Below are 20378 nucleotides of genomic sequence, written 5' to 3'. Positions count from 1 at the left end.
TGGCTCAAAATTTTTCATTTTCACAAGGAATGAAGGAGAAAAAGCACCCCAAAATCTGTGCCCCAATATCTCCCAAGTACGGCAATGCCTCACATGTGACCAAAAAATACCAGTTGGGTGCATGGCAGGACTCAGAAGGGAAGGAGTGATTTTTGGATTTTGCGGCTCAGATTCTGGTGGAATGAATGGTGGGTGCTATGTGGCATTAGCAAGACCCCCGAAGCACGGTGAAATTATGAACCTAATATTCCATAGATGTGTGGTATATTTTAAAACACTCCTTTATACATAGGCCGGGTTTGTCGGGGCAAGTGTCACACTGGAAAATAGTTTGCTTTCTTATTCCCTTTTTATAGCAAACTTTGCACCTTTTTTGTGTCCTGCCCTTTTTTCCAGTGGAGGGGATTTCATCAGGAAAATGCTGCCCTGGTACAATACGGGGGCCAGTACTAGAAGTACTGGGGCCCTCTGCCTGCTGGTTCCCAAATATTAGGCCCTTTATGACTTCCTCTTGAAAGTGCATAAATGTCCCCCTCTGGCCGGTAGAACGGAATAGCACGTAAGCGTTATACAGTGCCATCTGGATGATATACACGGCCACCTTCTTGTACCAGATTTTTGTTTTCCGCAGGGCACTGTACGGCTTCAGTACCTGATCTGAAAGATCCACTCCGCCCATGTACCTATTGTAATCCAGGATACAATTAGGTTTGGAGGTGTGGGTACTGGTACCTCGTACAGGGACGGAGGTGGTACTGTCTCCGTGAATTGTTGTCAGTATAAGGACATCCCTCTTGTCCTTATATTTGACCAACAACATATTTTCGTTGCATATTCCCCTGCTTTCACCCCTTCTCATTACTTGGGCAATGTGCGTTTTTGGGAGGCCTCTTTGGTTCTTGCGCACAGTACCGCAAGCTGCTGTACCTCTTGAACCAAGGGCCTTAAACAGGGGGATGCTAGTGTAAAAGTTATCCACATAGAGGTGATAACCTTTATCCAGGAAGGGGTGCACTAAATCCCAGACAATTTTCCCACTAACACCTACGAGGGAGGGGGGGCATTCTGGCGGTTCAATTCTTGAATCCTTCCCTTCATAAACCCTAAACCTGTGGGTGTACCCTGAGGTGCTTTCACACAGTTTATACATTTTTATGCCATACCTTGCCCTCTTACTGGGAAGGTACTGGCGGAATTTAACCCTTCCTTTAAAATGTATAAGGGACTCGTCGATACAAATAAATTTTTCAGGGATGTACACCTCTTCAAATTTGGCACTGAAATGATCAATGACCGGCCTGACTTTGAATAGCCGGTCAAAGGTGGGATCATCTCTGGGTGGGCACTGTGCATTATCGGTGTAATGTATAAATTTAAGAATTGTCTCAAATCGAGTCCGGGTCATGGCCATACGGTAAAATGGAGTACTGTACAGAACATCTGTACTCCAATATTGCCTAATTTCTGGCTTTTTTACTATGCCCATATGAAACACCAGACCCCAAAACGTCATCATCTCTACTGCATCTACAGGGGTCCACCTAGCAAATGATGACGTGGGGTTTTGAGCAATAAACTGCTGGGCATATAAATTAGTTTGGTCCACCATTAAATTTATAAAATCATCAGAGAAAAATAATTTGAAAAAGTCAATTTCTCTGAGACCTGTGGAATCAAATTGGATTCCTGGCATGGCCAAAAACTCAGGAACCTGGGGCTCAAAATTGTCTGGTGGTGGGGTCCATACGAGATCAATTGTTGGGGGGGGGGTCTCAGCTGCTCTACGGGGGCGTCTTTGAGGGGGTCCCTCATCACCAGAGGAGGAAGAGGAGCTTAAGACGAATCCTTCAAATTCCCCGCTTGCATCACTGGCTGTGTCTGAGTCAGAGGCAAGCATGGCATATGCCTCCTCCACTGAATACATTCTCCTGGATGACTGGGAGGACATTTGGGAGGACATTTGGGAGGCCATTTTTATTTTTGTGTTACTGGTAGTGAAATGTTTCAACACGTGTATAGTGTAGGGGGGGGTACAAACTTTATTTCAACCCGGGGGGTATGTAGTGTGTAGTGTGTATGTAGTGCAGAAAAAAAAAAATACTTTATACCAATAAAAAAAAAAAAAAAATGAAGGGGTTAAAAATAAAAAATTGAAGGGGTAAAAAAAAAAAAAAAAAAGGTCCTGCGCCAAAAATTGAGCACAGATGTTGGTCAGTAACGTCTGTCACTGAACAGCGCTCAAAGGCAACAGGAATTTGATCAAAAAAAAAAAAAAAAATAGATCAACCCTGTGCCGAAAAAGATGATCAGTGATGTACGTCACTGATCAGCGCACAGCGGCCACAGGACACTCACAAAATCACAGTGTGTGTAAAAAAAAAATTAAAAAAAGACCCCACAGCACACACACAAAAAAAAAAGGTGATCAGTGATGCGACACTGATTACCAGTGAGGTGCAGCAGGTGCACAACCTTTGGTGCAACTGACAGTGCAACTGACAGGTATATATATATAAAAAAAAAAAAACCTCTGTACCCCCAAAAAAGTTGCTGATCACCTCAGATATAGTGATCAGCACAAAAGGCGGGGGCAGCAGACACAAAATTTAGCACTCTCTATCACTCTCTGTCACTATCTCTCTCTATCTCTCTATCTCTCACTATCTATCACTCTATGACACTGCAGCAGCAGCACTGACAGGTATATCTATATATAAAAAAAAACCTGCACCCCCAAAAAGTTGCTGATCAGTTAATTTATACTGATCAGCACAAAAGGAGGGGGCAGCAGTCAGTTATATAAAAAATATATAGCACAATCTGTCACTATCTCTCTCTATCTCTCTCTCTCTATCTCTCTCTATCTCTCTATAACTATCACACTGCAGCAGCACAAAATATAGCACTCTGTCACTAGGCCTCTCTATCTATCTCTCTCTCTCTCTATCTCTCTCTATCTCTCTATCTCTCTCTCTCTATCTATAACTATATCACACTGCAGCAGCACAAAATATAGCACTCTCTGACACTATCTCTCTCTCTATCTCTCTCTATCTCTCTCTATCTCTCTATCTCTCTCTATCTATCTCTCTATCTAGCTATTACACTGCAGCAGCACAATTTCACAGCACAGGAAGGCACAAGTAGCAACAGGATCCAGGAAGCATCCAGCACAGATCAAGCAGTGATCAAGCAGTGATGAAGCAGCGATCAGGTAAGTATGGAGCAAGGTTCTGGTCAGTATATGGCGGCAGGTGGGCACGGTGACCGCACTGCACGCTATTCCAGACCGGAATGGCGTCTGCAGTGCAGTCACCGTTAGTTTAAATCCCCCTCCTTGGCTGTGATTGGTCCGTCGGTCCGACGGACCAATCACGGCCTTTGGGGGCGGGCGGGGTGAGGTGGGGTGACACCAGTGTCACCCTTACACCCCGCGGTGATTGGTGCTGTACTTTACAGCACCAATCACCTCTGATCCCGTGTCACCGGCGAACGTTATTCGCCGGTGACACAGGAAAACGCTGTGAATGGCTGTTCACACTGAACAGCCAATCACAGCGATCGCCGACGGGGGGGCGGCATCGCAGCCCCCCCTGGGCATGCACGGACATGTCTGCTGTCAGGGACAGCAGACATGTTGAAACTGTCACCGCGTCTATAGACGCGGTGACAGTTTAAATCCATGACGTACATTTACGCCATGTGTCGGGAAGTGCTTCCCGACCATGACGTAAATGTACGTCAAATGTCGGGAAGGGGTTAAACAAGACAGAGACACATGATTAAAAAAACACGCACTCTCTAAAAAGGATACAAATTCCCCATAATACTATTTCACACTCACTACAATATGTACGAGTGCTGCCACCAACAATGGGGGATCCCATAGACCTGATCCCAAGGCTACTAATTTGTTGAGCCCTGCGATCAGGTAACCCCACCCCCGTGCATTCCTGTAAAAAGCTTGAGAAAATAAATCAGCCTTGCGATTAGCTGCAAATTAATTTACAACTGCTCAACATCGATTGATTTTCCCAGTGTGCGCGCAGTCTGTGCGTAGCCCAGGACCTACGTGGTCAGTGCGATAGAAACCAGCTGATGGAGACTGAAATCACATGCCTTCCCCTAAAAGCAGGGCACTCCTGCCAAACACCAGCTTCCTGTCAATCACCTAGCATACGACCAGCGATGAAAGAATACTCTGCATTTTATCGCTGTCAAACGATAATCACCCGTCCGTGCAATAAGTTCTGAGTCGTGCAATCAGTTCTGAGTAACCCCCGATATTTGATTCCAAATGTGATATTTTGAGGAAGTCTTTGGTTATCCTCTGAAATCCCACAATGCAATCCCAATGTAGGGTCTAATTCAGACCTGATGGCAAAGCTAATTTTTTTCTCAAATGGGCAAAAACCATGCAGGTGGGGCAAATTCAACATGTGCAGAGAGAGTTAGATTTGGGTGAGTAAGATTGGTTCTGTGCAGGGTAAATACTGGCTGCTTTATTTTTACACTGCAATTTAGATTGTAGTGTGAACGCACACCACCCAAATGTAAAGGCCCATACACAGGGAGCTATCGTAGACCTATTTTTAAGGGATCTGACTAGATCGCTCCGTGTGTATGCCGTGCAGCGACGGCAATGCATGGTCATCATCGCCTGACTGCATGCAGTCACAATCTAGTCAGATCATCAGTGTACTTCAGCACAGATCTCTCAGCACACGTCACCGGTGCATCACGTGTGTGTCAGCGATATGTACTGTATGCTCTTTGCTGAAGCACCTCACTCAGCACAGGGCTTCAGTCGCCCCATGTGTATGGGCCTTAACTCTCGCTGCACATGTTACATCTGCCCCACCTGCAGAGGTTGTAAAGTGCAATGGAATATGCTCCGCTATGTAAGAAACTGTTAACAAATAAATAGTAAATACGTTGACAAAGGTTGACATAAGAAAAGGATCATCGTGACAATGGTCGACATAGGACACAATTTTTGGGACTTTTTTCATGTTTTCCATCCACATAGATGTTTGGGAACATGACCTGAATCATGGCGAGCGACGTGAACCATGTGAGGGTGTGCGCTACACTAACATGCTGATTTGTCAACGTTGCCCCCCCCAAAAAAAATTTTTTAAAAGCTCATGGCAACCATTGATAGCAATGGCAATGATGGCCATCCCTAGTTAAACATCACACTTCGGCCATTCTCCTTAATTCTTCTCCCATGTCTGATCACAGGAACCCTACAACATGGAGAGGATCCTGTGGCTGCTATCGGGAGGGGACAGCGGGAGGATTACACAGATGATGGAAGAATTTAATGTGAAGAAGAGGATCAAATTACCACAGGAGCTGCACCAAAAGGTACGTCGCACACCCCAATATGGGGATTTGGTACTTGTGAGTTATCTGGGCGCCCGATTTCTAAATCGGGTCGGATCGGGCACATCGCATCGCATCGCATGCGACCATCGGATGCGATGCGATGCGATGCGATGACCCGATTTTTCCATAGGAATCAATGTTAAAATGGACTGAGTCCATTTTAACATGGAATTCAATGGGAAAAAGGGGTTCTTTTCATACCCCTACTATCCAAGTGGGCATGGAGTTGGATATAAACCTGTGGCGAGCGTAGCGAGCCACCGAGCCCGAAGCGTGGCGAGCGTAGCGAGCCCCGCGAGGGGACACAGAATACCGTCCCCTCGCGGGGCTCGCTACGCTCGCCACGCTTCGGGCTCGGTGGCTCGCTACGCTCGCCACAGGTTTATATCCAACTCCATGCCCACTTGGATAGTAGGGGTATGAAAAGGACCCCTTTTTCCATAGGAATCATTTTAACATTGATTCCTATGGAAAAATCGGGTCATCGCATCCGATGGTCGCATGCGATGCGATGCGATGCGATATCGCATCGCATCGCATCTGATTGTATGCCTTAACTTAAGGCATACAATCAAAAAATCGGGCGCCCAGATAACTCACAAGTACCGGGGATTTTTGGTTTCCCGCAAAGCCTTCTCGTCTTGGCCAGTGGCTCACATTATGGCCAGACTAGCCATAGTATATACTGTAATAGGATTATTAGGGCTGCCACTGCAAGGGACAGAGCAGAGCTGCAGCACATGCTTGGTGTAGCAGCTTCTTCTTCCAAGTTTGCTGTGTGTGAGTGTAGATCTGAGTCCTCAATCAGTGCACTGGACCAGAGGGCAGCTGCCAGGAAGAAGAGACAGGTGTCTAACTATGAGGTGGGAGATTGTCTGCTTACCAAGTGCTGTTCTGTCTTCCACACAGTGGCGTAGCTACGGCTCTGCAGCCCCGGTGATGGCGCGGGGGGGGGGGAGCCGGCGCCCCCAGGGCGCAGGGTCACGGAGCCGTAGCCAGCATTTCTTTCAGCTGTTCTTTCAGCTGCAGCACCGAATACTTAAACTTACATTTTCTTCGTCTCTGGCTGTCTGTGTGAGGACGCTCATTGACCTGCCCCATGACCTGCCCATGGGGCGCACCACGGGCGGGTCAATGAGTATCCTCACACAGCCAGCCAGAGAGCTCCTCTCCCTTTCTTCCTGCCTGGCAATCCCCCGGCTTCCACAAAGCCCGCCCCGCTGTCCTTACACTGTGTGTGGACGCTGGCTGCTCCCCGGTGGACGCTGTCTCAGTGAAGTTGCAGCCTTCGTGCCTGTGCCAGGTACTCCACTGCGCCGGCGGCTGTGACAGCGTCCACCGCCCCCCCCCCTGCCGCTCTATACAGCATATATATATGAATGATACGGGCAGGGAGACTAGCGCGGCACTTTACCTCTTCTGCCCGCCCCACTGCCTCTCAGCTACCTGCCACCAGCCCCGTCCTGTTGTCTGCGGCCTGCCCAATGAAGTTAGGTAAATAATGGCAGCAATTTACATAAAGTGTTTTATATAATGTTTTCTATATATATTTGCGTAAAATACAGGGGTGCAGGGAGGACAGGGGATAGACAGGAGAAGAGGGGACAAGGAGACAGAGGTGATGGGGGGACAGGGGGGGATGGAGTGGTGAGGGGGAGAGAGGGGGCGCCAGAAATTTTATTTGGCTTGGGGGAGCAAAATTTCTAGTTATGCCACTGCTTCCACAGGTTATATTCATATACTATAGACCATCTATAGTGGTAATTATTAATACTATATTCCCTATACTCCCCAGGGTATGAAAGTACCATTGTGTACATATTTATTTATTTATTTATTAACAGTTTCTTATATAGCGCATACATATTCCGCAGCGCTTTACAGAGCATAGTTATAATCAAAAACACATAACAAATTACATTACAAGACAGTTTAGGACAAGTACATGGTTAATATGGATAGTTGCATCAGGGGACAGGACACTGAAGCAATCATCAGGGTGGCAGAGGTTTATATATTCTAAGAAAGGCACATGAGGAGAGAGGGCCCTGCTCGTGAGAGCTTACATTCTAAAAGGGGAGGGTTAGACAGACAGGGGTGACACAGAAGGGGAAGAAGTGAGCATAAACAGGTTAGGATGAGAGATGGGCAGGTTTTATGCAGGAGGGTGGGAAGATGACAGCTTAGTCTTTGATATTTTAAGTCTAAAGAAGCGCTGAGTCATCCAAGAGTAGACAGCAGAGAGACAGTTGGAGATATGAGTGAGGATAGAGGGAGAGCGATCAGGAGAGGAGAGGTAGATTTCAGTGTTATCAGCATAGATGTGATAGTGGAAGTCGAGTGAGCACATAAGCTCACTCTGGGCGGGATGTTATAACATCCGCGGCCCCCCTTCGCCGGACATCGCATTTTTAATAACGGCATATGCTATAACATATGCCGTTATTCATGCAAGGGACAGCTCTTGCGGTAAGAGCTGTCCCTTGCGATGCGGTGCCGGCGCTGGACTTCCGGGTCTGTGACCCGGGAGTCCATCTGCGCATGCGCAGACCCCGGCGCCGGCCGCAGGGCACGCTGGGAGGGATCCGTGACGGATCCCTCAAACAGCGCTGCGGTAAGAAGCCCATAGGCTTCTGCAGGGATTCGCCAGCTTTAGCTGGCGATTCCCTCCGCAGCGCTGACACTGCGGAGGCGCCATATAGCATATAGAAATGCGGTAGAAACCCCGAAAACGGGGTTTTTACCGCATTTCTGCTATATAGCATCCCGCCCCCAGAGAGGATATATAGAGAAAGAGGACACCTACTATCAATGGAAGAGCAGGAGAGGTGAGGTCATTAGAGGTACAGCTGGTCATTTTCAAAACTGACAGTGCAAGTACAAGCTTTAACAGTGATAGTAAAAGTTGTTTACAGATGTAAAATGCTGATGTTATGGTTGAATTGCCAGATTAAGTAGCCAGGAGTAGTATGTTGTGTGAATGAATTTAACACACTCAAAGCAGACTTTGGTTTTCTCCGTTGTTGTTTTGTCCTTCAGTTTCACTTTGGTTTAACGCTGGTATAACGCTGTAGTTATGAATCAGTTTTCCCACTTTAATAACGGCCCACTTCAATCTAGGCCCACAGATAAAATCGGCCCACAGCCTATCCGGCCACAGCTGTATGCAATGACTACTTAAGTACTCTAACAATGCATGAGTTCCCAATTCCCAATAATTGGAATCCACTGGCTCAGTCCCCACCCCCTACAACACATAGCAATAAAAGTGGCTTAGAAAAACAAAACTAGCATTCCAGGATACTATATATCATCTAGAATAAAAAATAAATTCCCCCCTACACACAGGCTAGGTACTGTTGTAAAGTACACAGAGGAGATGTTTAGTGTGTTACCTAGATATACAATACATATATGTCCAGGGTCGGTACTAGGCTCTTCTAGCGCTCCCCCAGACTCCCGCACGATCTCCAATGTTCCACAGGTTACATTTGGAAACCCCCCTCTAGTAATCCTGTGTTTGCCCATTTGCTGTATATCATCTTTCTCTTTAATAAAGATCACATTTTCAGTGAGTTTGGGCAGAGAGATCTGAGGGGGATCTTGTGGGCGGTCGTTAGCTTGTCCGGCAGGTGGGGTTTACCCACTCGCTAAGCAGCGAAAGTACGCTGCATAGCCAGCGGACCTGTATCAGGCCTATATGTGATGTCACTGAACTGTATATAGGGGCATTGGATGAACAGTGGAAGCATATGGTATCACAGTACAGTACACCGTGCCATAAGGCATGACAATAATATGTCACAATATACCATGTTCACAGTCTCCAAATGTGACTATAAGGTGTACATTTACTAAAGCATCTAAAAATGAAAAGAGGTGATGGTCCCCACAGAAACCAATCAGATTGTGTCTATGATTTTCTAATGATAGAAAGAATCTGATTGGTTGATATGGGCAACAACACCTATACTTATGTTTAGAAGCTCTAGTAAACTTTCCCCTTACCCCAGGCATGTTCAAACTGTGGCCCTCCAGCTGTTGTGAAACTACACATCCCAGCATGCCTTGCCATAGTTTTAGCATTCCCTAATGGCAAAACTGTGGCAAGGCATGATGGGACTTGTAGTTTCTGGAGGGCCATAGTTTGGACATGCCTGCCTTATCCCCTTTAGAATGTAAGCTCTCACGAGTAGGGCCCTCTTCCCTCATGTGCTTTACCTTCTCTCACCTAAACCATCTTTGATGGCGCCATATCCCGCGGTTTTCTGCCACCCTGACACTTCTGTCAGTGACGTCTTCTGATGCAGCTATGGTTACGTGCCCTGTACTTGTGCGTTATTGTCTTCAACTGTCATTGTTTCCAGCTGTTGGGCGCAATGACCTCCTGCTCAGTCACGGACGATGACATCCTGAAGACCATCAGGCGCTGCTGGCAGGAGAACCGCTACCTCCTGTGCCCGCATTCCGCTGTTGCCACCTTCTATCATTACAAACAATTTGACTCTGGCAACAAGAGGTAGGAATTTATATTAAATATTTAAATTCAATGGGATTCCTTTTCTATTAGTATTTCCCTGGCCTGTTATTGTGGAATATTGTGTGCAATGTACAGAGCAGGGAGGCTGCACGTGGGGATTTGTTGGGGTCATCGAGAAATAGGCTAGAACAGAAAGTTAGGATTGCATTCTGCATAAAGGAAACGAGGAATCACAATTTAGCTTTTGGCAGTTTTAAAAAAGAGGAGCAAAAATTTCTAGGGACAGTTCTTTAACCCTTTCAGGTCCACCGTCTAAGTCAGACTCAACAGCCCTGGCGCTAGTAGCAGATCCAATGGAGAGACACTTTAAAATAAGCACATTAACATCGTTCGACATTCAATGTAGACCATTTTTTATTATTATTAATAATAATAATAATAAAAGACAATTAATTGAAACATTTAAACCAGACTGTTTGAATTGCAAAAAATGGGTGCTTGAAAAATTGTATTATCATAACCCCCACCCCCTGTGGAATAATCAACAAATTGTCGAGCAGAAGAAGGAGCCATCATGATGCAAATCACAGCACTAAGGGCCTGATTCAGATCTGCTCACTAGGCTGCATATATTTGGAGCCAAGCGAGCAAGTTAACGTGGCCTGTTGAACGCTCACCCCCGCCACCCAAATCCCCTCTCTACACTCGCGAGCGGGTGTGTACGCTTGCCAACGAATGACTTCTCCTCTGTTCGCAGCAGAATGGCAGCCCATGACGGACGCTGATGTCATGTGAGCCGCCCATCCAGCATTTCTATGGGCGTGTCCACTGTTTTTGTGGGCACTCCTATGAAACATCAGGTATCCACCCCGGAATGCCCCCTGGCTGCCAGTACCTATGCAAGTGTCTCATTGAGTTAAAATCTCACCAAAGGCGCGCGCTGCAGGAGTCTGAGACGGGAGCATCTACATGGCATTGACAAGCCTCTAGAACAGGGGTGTCCAAACCGGTCCTCGAGATCTACCAACGGTCCATGTTTTCCAGACCACCTAGCTGGTGCACAGCTGTAGTCAATACTAACTGTCACATTTCCCAGGCTCCCTAGCTGGTGCACAGCTGTAGTCATTACTAACTGTCACATTCCCAGACTCCCTAGCTGGTGCACAGCTGTAGTCAATACTAACTGTCACATTTCCCAGGCTCCCTAGCTGGTGCACAGCTGTAGTCAATACTAACTGTCACATTTCCCAGGCTCCCTAGCTGGTGCACAGCTGTAGTCATTACTAACTGTCACATTTTAAAACCTGCTGCATTCATTCTTATGGGCCCCATACATCAGCAATCACAATTTATGGATTTCCAGATACAGGGATTTTTTGGCCAGATAAATGGATTTTACAATCTATCTGACTTTGCCCACACATTACAGATTTATTTCAGTGATCGGCAGATTTTTCCATCTAAAGATTGCATCTTCATATCTGGAAATTGCCCCAATCGATTGTCATTTCAGCTGTTCATAATGTAAATAGATGAAGAAGACGAATTGGGAATGCCCACACATATAAAAAAGATCTGCAGATAATACCAGATTATTAAGCATGTTTCAAAATCTGATTAAGCAATCGATTGGCGATTTTGATTGGGATTGCCAAAAGGGGGAGCCCACACATCTAAAATGAATTGTGGCAATCATCTCCATATCTGAAAATTGTCACAATTAATTGCTGATGTATGGGGCCCATTACTATAGATCCACAGGTTGCCTGGAAAACATGCACCGTTGGTAGGACAGGTTTGGCCACCCCTGCTCTAAAGCATCTCCTGGCCTCAGCTGTTAAAGCTACAAGTGACCACGTGAGCACTCGCACAGCTAACGTTATCACAACATTCTCCATTTTGGAATTGAAACCATTATTACAGACTTACAATTAAAATGATTAGGAACTATCATTGAACTTCTTACATAGCACTGGAGCAGGTCGGCAAACACAGGTGAGAGATAAGAGGCAGGGCTGAGGATGGGGGAGAGAGGGGACGGTTACATGTGCGGGAGTGATTGGACATGTGACCAAGTAGTCACTACAGCTTTGCCCATGCAGAGGAGCAGCACCAGGCTGGGTGGCATCTAGCATTTATATCCCTCTCCTCCACAGGCCCAGGTGTTGTTTGGCGCCGGCGTCAGCAGCTAAGTTTCAAGACGTCATTCTCAGAGCCAACCTTACCCCAGAAATCCCAAAGGAGATTGCAGCCCTGATGAAGAAGGAGACGCGTTCCATACCACTAATGAAACGCGATGACTGGGAGAAAGTGCTGCGGGAGAAGATTGCATCTATTGAGCAGCGAAGGCTGCAAAAGGGCAGACAGCTATGAATTGCTGCTGTCTCTTCTGCATATATATTACTGGTTCCGGTTGATAGATTAGCAGTGTCTACATAGAGAGTCATGTGTCCACCTTTTTTATGTCGACCGTTTGACCATGTCAACCTTTTGGTGTTGACCTATTGACTGTCTATCTAGACCACGGATGGGGAACCTTCGGCCCTCCAGCTGATGTTTAACTACACATCCCAGGATGCCCTGCTACAGTTTGGCGATTTGGCCATGCTAAAACTGTTGCAGGGCATGCTGGGAAATATAGTTCAACAACAGCTGGAGGGCCGAAGGTTCTAGCTAGGAAGCATCGGGAAAAAGGGAACATAAATAAATAAAATGTTGACGCACTGAGTCTGACAGTAATAAAAAAAGATTGATGTTGTACATTGGTGAGATGCGGCAATGCTCAGAGAACTGGAAGGAAGTCAAGTCTTCCAGAGGGCGGCCAATGAAGTGAATGGTCCGGGAGTGATGGCGATTCTGGTTATCCTGATAATATGACTAAGCCCATTTCTTTATAATGCAGGTAATCCTGATATATATATATATATATAGAAGGGGCGGAGCTACGATGATGCAATAATGACAACATGCCCCGCCCCCCCATCCCCAACACTTACTTGTGGCTACACCACACTGCCGAACCTTTGATTTCAATAACATGGCTATTTATCAACTGTTTAATGCAGCAGATATGGCAGAGAGATGATGCACGACTGGATGTCCATATGTGCGCAATTGCACCAATTCAGCTTATTCCAGCATAGCAATTACTGCCCCAGGCCGGATTGAACTAGCTCACAGGGGAATCCATATATATGTTACCTTATACCCAGAGGTGTAACTATAGGAGGGTGCATGGGATCCCCCCCCCCCCCAAGGCCCAGCAGACAATCCCCTGCACCCTCTTGAAGTTTTTTTTGTGTTCCCACCCCATCAGTGTCTCCTCCGCTTCCTGCGCCTGCACCTCCTCTCCCAAAACCCTCCTCCTTCCCCTGTTGCCATTGCCAGCACTGCACCTCCTCTCCCCCCACACACCCCCCCCCCCCCACATTCAGCAGTGGAGCCCATTGGGGGATTCCTCTGGATCCCAGTTGGCCAGTCCAACCCTGCACACATACAAACAGTGACAAGACCAAAAAAAAAAAAAAGACAAACTTTACAAACACAAAATAAGGAAAAAGACGATAAGCACAAACCAAAACTTGCAAATGCCAACACCCAACTCCTTCCAAACAAATCCTCAGTGCAGTTTCCACACCAAGTTCAAGTCAGTTTGGGACTTCTATCAATGAAAGATTTCCGTGTTCACCCGTATTTTGCATACATGGACTGGATTAGACTCTGCGATGTACGGAGTGTATGGGTGGAAAAGCACAAATCCATACGCCATCAGGAAACACGAATGTTAAATTTTGATATTTGTAGAAAGTTCCACCGTCTCCCAGCCATTCTTATAGACAAACTCGGACAATTTTGCCCTTAGATTCTTCTGGGAGAGTGCAGCTATTTCAGGAGTCTCCCTGCCAATCAGAGTTGGCATGTAGCTGTCATCGAGGCCAGCATGGGACTCAGCCATGTGGCGGCTCAGCTGTGTGTGTAGAGTATCGCTGGGCTGCCGGTTGTGATGTCACCAGGTCTCTATCATCTCCAAGGCTGTAAATAAAGTGAGGAAGTCTTACATCAACTTGTGTTTATACATATATACCCCCATTCCCATTCATAGTGAGGAATGCACAGTCCTGCTGCTCAGCTGGCGGATCAGAATAGAATCATAATGTGTCGTAAAATGTATTAGATATTTTTACAGAAATTTTAATTAATAAAAAAAAATAGGAACTTACACAAATCTAATTCTCTCTGCACATGTTACAACTGCTCCCCTGCAGTGCACATGGGGGTTTATTCTAGTTCATTCTTTCTGACAAAATCCTTCTTAGATGGACAAAACCATGTGCACTGCAGGGGGGCAGATGTAACATGTGCAGAGAGAATTAGATTTGGGTGAGTTATTTTGTTTCTGTGCAGGGAAAATACTGACTGCTTTATTTATACACTGCAATATAGATCTCACTTTGAAGAAAAACCCCACCCAAATCTAATTCTCTCTGCACAAGTAACATCTGCCCACCCGCAGTGCACATGGTTTTGTCCATCTAAGAAGGAATTTGTCAGAAAGAGTGAAGGCCCAGTGTGAAACACTGTGGTTACACAACAAATTTACCAGGGGTAAAGAAACTATTATCCTTCTATTCCCTAATTGTAGAATGTATGGATTTCATTTGTGTGTTGATAGCATGCGACTGACTGCAGAAAGTTCTATTCTGCTGTAAGAAATTACCATTACCCAGGTGTTAGGAAATCATTTTCCCTTGGGCGGTGCAGGTCCTGCCTCTCTGCTATATGGTGAATTAACAATGTAATACTAATTCCTTCTCACCAACAACAACCAGATAGAGCCAGCCTTTATCTAAATGCATTCCAGAAACTATGTAGATACAATTATGCTGCAGGATTTGTGTTTGAATAATAATTCACTTAAAAGTACATTAGTTAAAAGAACATGCAATGCATTTGACAAAACACAAAATGGAGTCTGCATGGGTAATGCCAGGTTTAGATATACAAACAGCCTGCTGGTGGACGTGGCGATGGCACCTCCTCTAATAAAAAATAAAAAATACTATGGAGGTGATTCTAGTTTGATCCATCCTTGGTGTATTTGCCCCTGGGACCGAGGTTTTGCCACATGTGCGGGGCTGCTTTGCAGATGCCTTCAATGAATTGTGTAGTCGTGGAGGCACTCGCACAAGTGGTGGGGGCTGGCAGAGAGCATTTGCATGGGGATGCCCAACATTTCCTGGTCTATGTCGACCTTGTGCATAGAACTTGTCGACTCCTTTTACCATAATTCCCTCAGGGTTCAGTATGATTTACCTACAGTCAAAATCTTGATGGTCAAAATATCGTCCATCATTGGCCGATGGTCAAAATACCAACAAGGAATGACAACTTTTTGACCATGTCGGCATAATAAATGTCAGTATTTTGACCATCGGTCAATGGTGGTCGGTATTTTGAGGGTCGAGATTTTGACTCCTCTGGAACCCTCTCCGGAAATGGCTGCCCCATATGCATTGCAAGTATAGTTATTGATAAATAGCCTGCATCTTATCTGCTTGGATAGTATTAATGCACAGGACTCCTGATAGCATGGGACGGGTGTGGATCATTAAGTCTACAGCATGTTGGTAAACAGTCATTGCGTCGACAGGGAACAAGTTCGACATGCTGAAAGGTCGATATGGGTCAAGGTCCACAGGTCATTAGGTGGACACAAGCATTAGGTCCACATGGGCAAGGTCGACATACAAAAGGTCGACATGGGGTTTTTCACAGTTTTTTACACGAATGTCGACACAGTCGACATGGACACTGAAACGTAGCACCGCATCCCCTCGCATGGCTCGCTGCGCTCTCCATGCTTCGGGCACGGTGCCTTGCTACGCTCGGCACACTATTTTATTCTCCCACCACGCCCTAGTGGATGGTAGGGCATGCAATACCGCCTGTCGGCACATGTCAGCTCAAAAAAGTGAAAAACCCCATGTCGACCTTGCCCATGTCAACCTTGTCCCATGTTGACCTAGACCCATGTCGAACTTTCAGCATGTTGACCTAGTGGTGTCGACCTAATGACTGTCGACCAATCGACCGTATCCCCATGAGACACCTAATTATTGGCTACTCCTGAGCACAGGTATACTCTTCTCCTGGGGCAATGCTGGTGTACCTGCAATGCATCATCTCCCCCTGAATAAATATCTCTTAAGGGGTGTACACACGGAGCACATTTTTGCTATTTTCTAAGCAATCTGACTAGATTGCTTAGAAAGTAAGCACAGATCTCTCTGTGTGTATGCTCCGAGAGATTAAATATCTCTTGCTAAGTCAGTGCATGAAGTCAAAATCTAGTCAGATTGCATAGCAAATGACTGCAAATCTCTCTGTGTGTACAGAATGAGAGATACTGATCACAATCTCTCATTCTGAACCATTACCCTGACTTTTTTTGCTTAAGCAAAATTGCTTATCAAAATCGCTTAGCACAAATCTCGGTACTCTTTACTTAGCACGGCGCCCATCGCGGGCATTGAATGCACTAAAAAATCGGGTGCCACGCGATGCCCACGATTTCCCATAGGGAACAATGTTAAATGTCTCAATTGACCCGATTTTCCTGTTTAATGCCTCAATTGACCCGATTTTTCCATAGGAAACAATGTTAAATGGCCCACAGAGGCCAAATAGGCACCCTGAAGTGTGAAATGGCCCCCACAATTGTTAACGCCACCCCACGATTAACGTGAACCCGAAGCGTGGCGAGCGCAGCGAGCCCACGAGGGGCGGCGGTGCTCGTCCTACGACCTTTTCATACCCCCACTATCCACGTCGGCATGGAGTTGAGAATAGAATAGTGTGGCGAGCGCAGCGAGCCACCGAGCCCGAAGCATGGCGAGCGCAGCGAGCCCCGCGAGGGGACGCGGATACCTGTGAAGCCCGCGAAGGGACACGTTTACCTGTGAAGGTATCCGCGTCCCCTCGTGGGGCTCGCTGCGCTCGCCACGCTTCGGGCTCGGTGGCTCGCTGCGCTCGCCACACTATTCTATTCTCAACTCCACGCCGACGTGGATAGTGGGGGTATGAAAAGGTGCCCGCGATTTTTTTACCTGCGATGCCCACGATCAAAATCGTGGGCACCGTGCTAGGTAAAGAGTACCCAAATCTCTGCATGTGTATGTGCTCCCCATGGGAGATCTTGACACCAGCGAAATTTCTTAGCAAAATAGCTTAGCAAAATAGCTTAGCACAGATCTCTACGTGTGTATGCCCCTTTACTCTAAGGCAAAATCTTATTTTTCTGTAAATGGGCAAAATGTAAAGCTGATGAGGTGAGGTCACCAGTATTTAACCAGAAGGTGCCGGTCTGCTCAGCTGTTCCCATCAGACAATGCCCAAATGTACATCCCAACACATGCTGTAATTGTGTGACACTCACTTTCTATAAAAATGTACTTTCCAGCAACAATAAGCACGTAACATACCAAGCCGGCAACATCCTCCTCGGGCACATCGTGCAATTCTTAAGGTGCGTACACACAGGGGCGACCATATTGCCCACGATGGGAGTGTGCACCGGCGATATATCACCGGGTGAGCGCTCCCGTTTTTGCCCCTGTGGTGATCGCTGGTTGCAGGAAGATGCTCCTGCGACCAGCTGATTACCACTGCCTGGCTCCCCCGGCAGTTTCTTTTTCATCAGCGACCATCTCTGGTCGCTGATGTAAAGTAGAAACTGAGCAATATATTTCCCCCGTATGTATGGGGCTTGACAGAGTAATCCTTATGATCTCTATGAAAATGATAACCCTTTGCATCACTGTGCAGTTCCTCTAGAGGCCAGTAGGGGACACAATAAGACAAGTCTTGTCGCTCAGCTAGCATAGTCATTGCCTTCATTCTTACATTAAATAGGTTTATTCCCAAAAGGGGAACAGCTTGTAAATAAAATGTACAACCCTAATGGCTTTTTTGAATGAAGACTAGAATATCTATCTATCCATCTATCTATCTAATATATATACTGTATATAAAATGATATGTCAGGTTGCCTACCCTCCCAGGATGGCTGGGAGGGTCCTGGAAATCGGATCCCCGGCCCCTCGGAATGCAGGCAGATTCCCGCAAATTCACGCAAATTGTGTCATTGTAGCCCCGCCCCCTGCTGTGCAATGCCTAAAATACCGGCATCAGTGGGGGATGTGGCCACGAGGACACGATCGTGCTGACCACGCCCCCACACAGATGATGCACTGGCTGTCCCACCCGCATCCCATCAGCAGGACCACCTCCCCCCGGCCTCACTGAACTGGCTACCCTCTCCAAGAGTGGGCAGCCACAAAGAAGGCTACTATGTTATACTAGGTGATTCATCGCGCCCTACGGGCGCTCTTCACACCGTCGTAAGGGGCTGCGCCCCCTTAATTTGTGAACATTTGTATATGAGAAAGATGGTTAGAATTGTATGTAAGATGTCTGTATTGCAACTTGAGTTATAGGTGAAATGTGTTAAATAGAGAGCATATGATGTGGAAGGGGGTGTGTATTGTTTTGTTTAATTAAAAAGCGGTTACAGAGTAAGATGTACATTGATAGTGTGGAGGGCACAGTGACATTTGTGGGTGTGGGGCTGTGTGTGCATGTTGTTTAGGTGTGTGTGTGTGCAATAGTATAGTAGGGTGTTTTGAGTCAGCTGCTCCCCACCTATGGAGGTCACGACACAGTAAAACAGGAGGCTGGGTAGTGATAGGGGTGTGTGGGCATAAGGGGGACTAAAGAGGAGGGTGGGGGACACTGTGCAGCTTCCGCCAGTGGGTGAGGGTCCAGCGTGGCAGTACAGGACGGTGGCCCTGAGTCAGTGTCTCCTCCTACTGGGTGGGAGTTAGGGTGCATGAGAGCAGGAGGCTGGGCTATGAGGCATGATAGGGGTATGTGGGCAACACAGCGTCAGCAACTCCCCAGTGGTGGAAGTTATGGTTCAGGAGAGCAGGAAGCTGGGTAGTGATAGGGGTGTGTGGGCATACGGGGGACTAAAGAGGGGCTTAGGGGTGCCGTGAATTGCGGGAGGGGCACGGGGGGGTGCCGTGAATCAAGGGAGGGAGGGGGCGCAAGTGTCCGCGAATCTGGGTAGAGTGGGGGGGTCCGCAAAGGGGCGTGAATCGCGCAAGGGGGGTTGCGAATTGCGGGAGGGGTGGTGCACGGGGGTGACGTGAATCGTGGGGGGGGGGGTGTGAATCGCGGGAGGGGGGGTGCGCGGGGGGTCCGCGAATTGCAGGAGGGGGGGGGGGGGGCACGGGCGTGATGAATCACCTAGTTGGTTATATATTCTTGTAGAAGGATGGTAGGATGTTGCTGTCATTCAGAATGCATTTACATAAACAGTAATAGTAGCAGTAAAAGATCTGACTTAAAACACCTACAGTAAAACAGAACAGGTGTTATATATTATACAAAGAATTGGTTGATGATGTCTAGGTTGACGTGCACATAGTTGTCACTGAAAAAAATTGCCACAAGAAAAAATCAACACAGAAAGGTCAACACATTAAATGTTGACATAAGTGTGGCACTTCATTGGTGACCATGTCGACACATGAGAATGAATATGAAAACATTCTTAAAATGAAAAATAAATCTTCAAAAACTCATGTCAACCTTTTTCATCATCGACCATAGCCGTGTCAGTGTTTTGCATGTGCCATTTAATCCTGGGGTTGCCGTGAATCGCGCGCGCGGGGGAGGGGGGGGAGGTGGTGAGGGGTGTCCGCGAATCACGGGAGGAGGGGTCGTGTATGGATGCCGTGAATTGCGGGAGGGAAGGTCGCGGGGGGTGTGGGTGCCGCGAATCGTGGGAGGGGGGGGCCCAGGGGGGTTGCAGTGAATCGTCGGAGGGGGGGTCGCGGGGGCGGGGGGTTGCCGCAATGACAGATGGGGGGGTCAGGGGGGGGTACCGCGAATCGCGGGAGGGGGTCGCTGGGGTGCCGCAAATCGCCACAAGAAAAAATCAACACAGAAAGGTCAACACATTAAATGTTGACATAAGTGTGGCACTTCATTGGTGATCATGTCGACACATGAGAATGAATATGAAAACATTCTTAAAATGAAAAATAAATCTTCAAAAACTCATGTCAACCTTTTTCATCATCGACCATAGCCGTGTCAGTGTTTTGCATGTGCCATTTGATCCTGGGGTTGCTGTGAATCGCGGCGGCTGGGGGGTGTCCGCGGGAGGGGGAGTCGCGGTGGGGGGGTGCCATGAATTGCGGGAGGGGGGGTTGCGGGGGTGGGTGCTGCGAATTGCGGGAGGGGGGCGTGGGGGTTGCAGAGAATCACTGGAGTGGGGGTCGCGGGGCCGGGGGGTTTGCCGCGAATCACAGGAGGGGGGTGCCGGGAATCGTGGGAGGGTCGCGGGGGGATGGGCGCGGGGGTTGCAGCGAATCGCGAAAGGGGGGGACTGCCGCGAATCGCGGGAGGAGGGGGGTCACGGGGTACCCCGAATCGCCAGAGG

General features: G+C 47.4%; 1 protein-coding gene across 1 annotated transcript in view; it reads left to right on the top strand.

The window, feature by feature from the left end:
• THNSL2 (threonine synthase like 2) overlaps positions 1 to 12933 on the top strand; it is a 36492-nt gene extending 23559 nt beyond the window's left edge. Inside the window, exons 7-9 of the mRNA XM_083155884.1 lie at positions 5245 to 5370; positions 9759 to 9910; positions 12028 to 12933. Coding sequence (XP_083012010.1) covers positions 5245 to 5370; positions 9759 to 9910; positions 12028 to 12244 — 495 coding nt within the window. The 3' untranslated portion in view covers positions 12245 to 12933. The remainder of the gene's footprint in view (positions 1 to 5244; positions 5371 to 9758; positions 9911 to 12027) is intronic.
• The last annotated feature ends 7445 nt before the right edge of the window (positions 12934 to 20378 follow it).

The sequence above is a fragment of the Crinia signifera genome, chromosome 1 (genome assembly GCF_055691185.1).
Source record: "Crinia signifera chromosome 1, ASM5569118v1, whole genome shotgun sequence".
NCBI lineage: Eukaryota > Metazoa > Chordata > Amphibia > Anura > Myobatrachidae > Crinia > Crinia signifera.
This window is presented reverse-complemented; position numbering and strand designations above follow the sequence as displayed.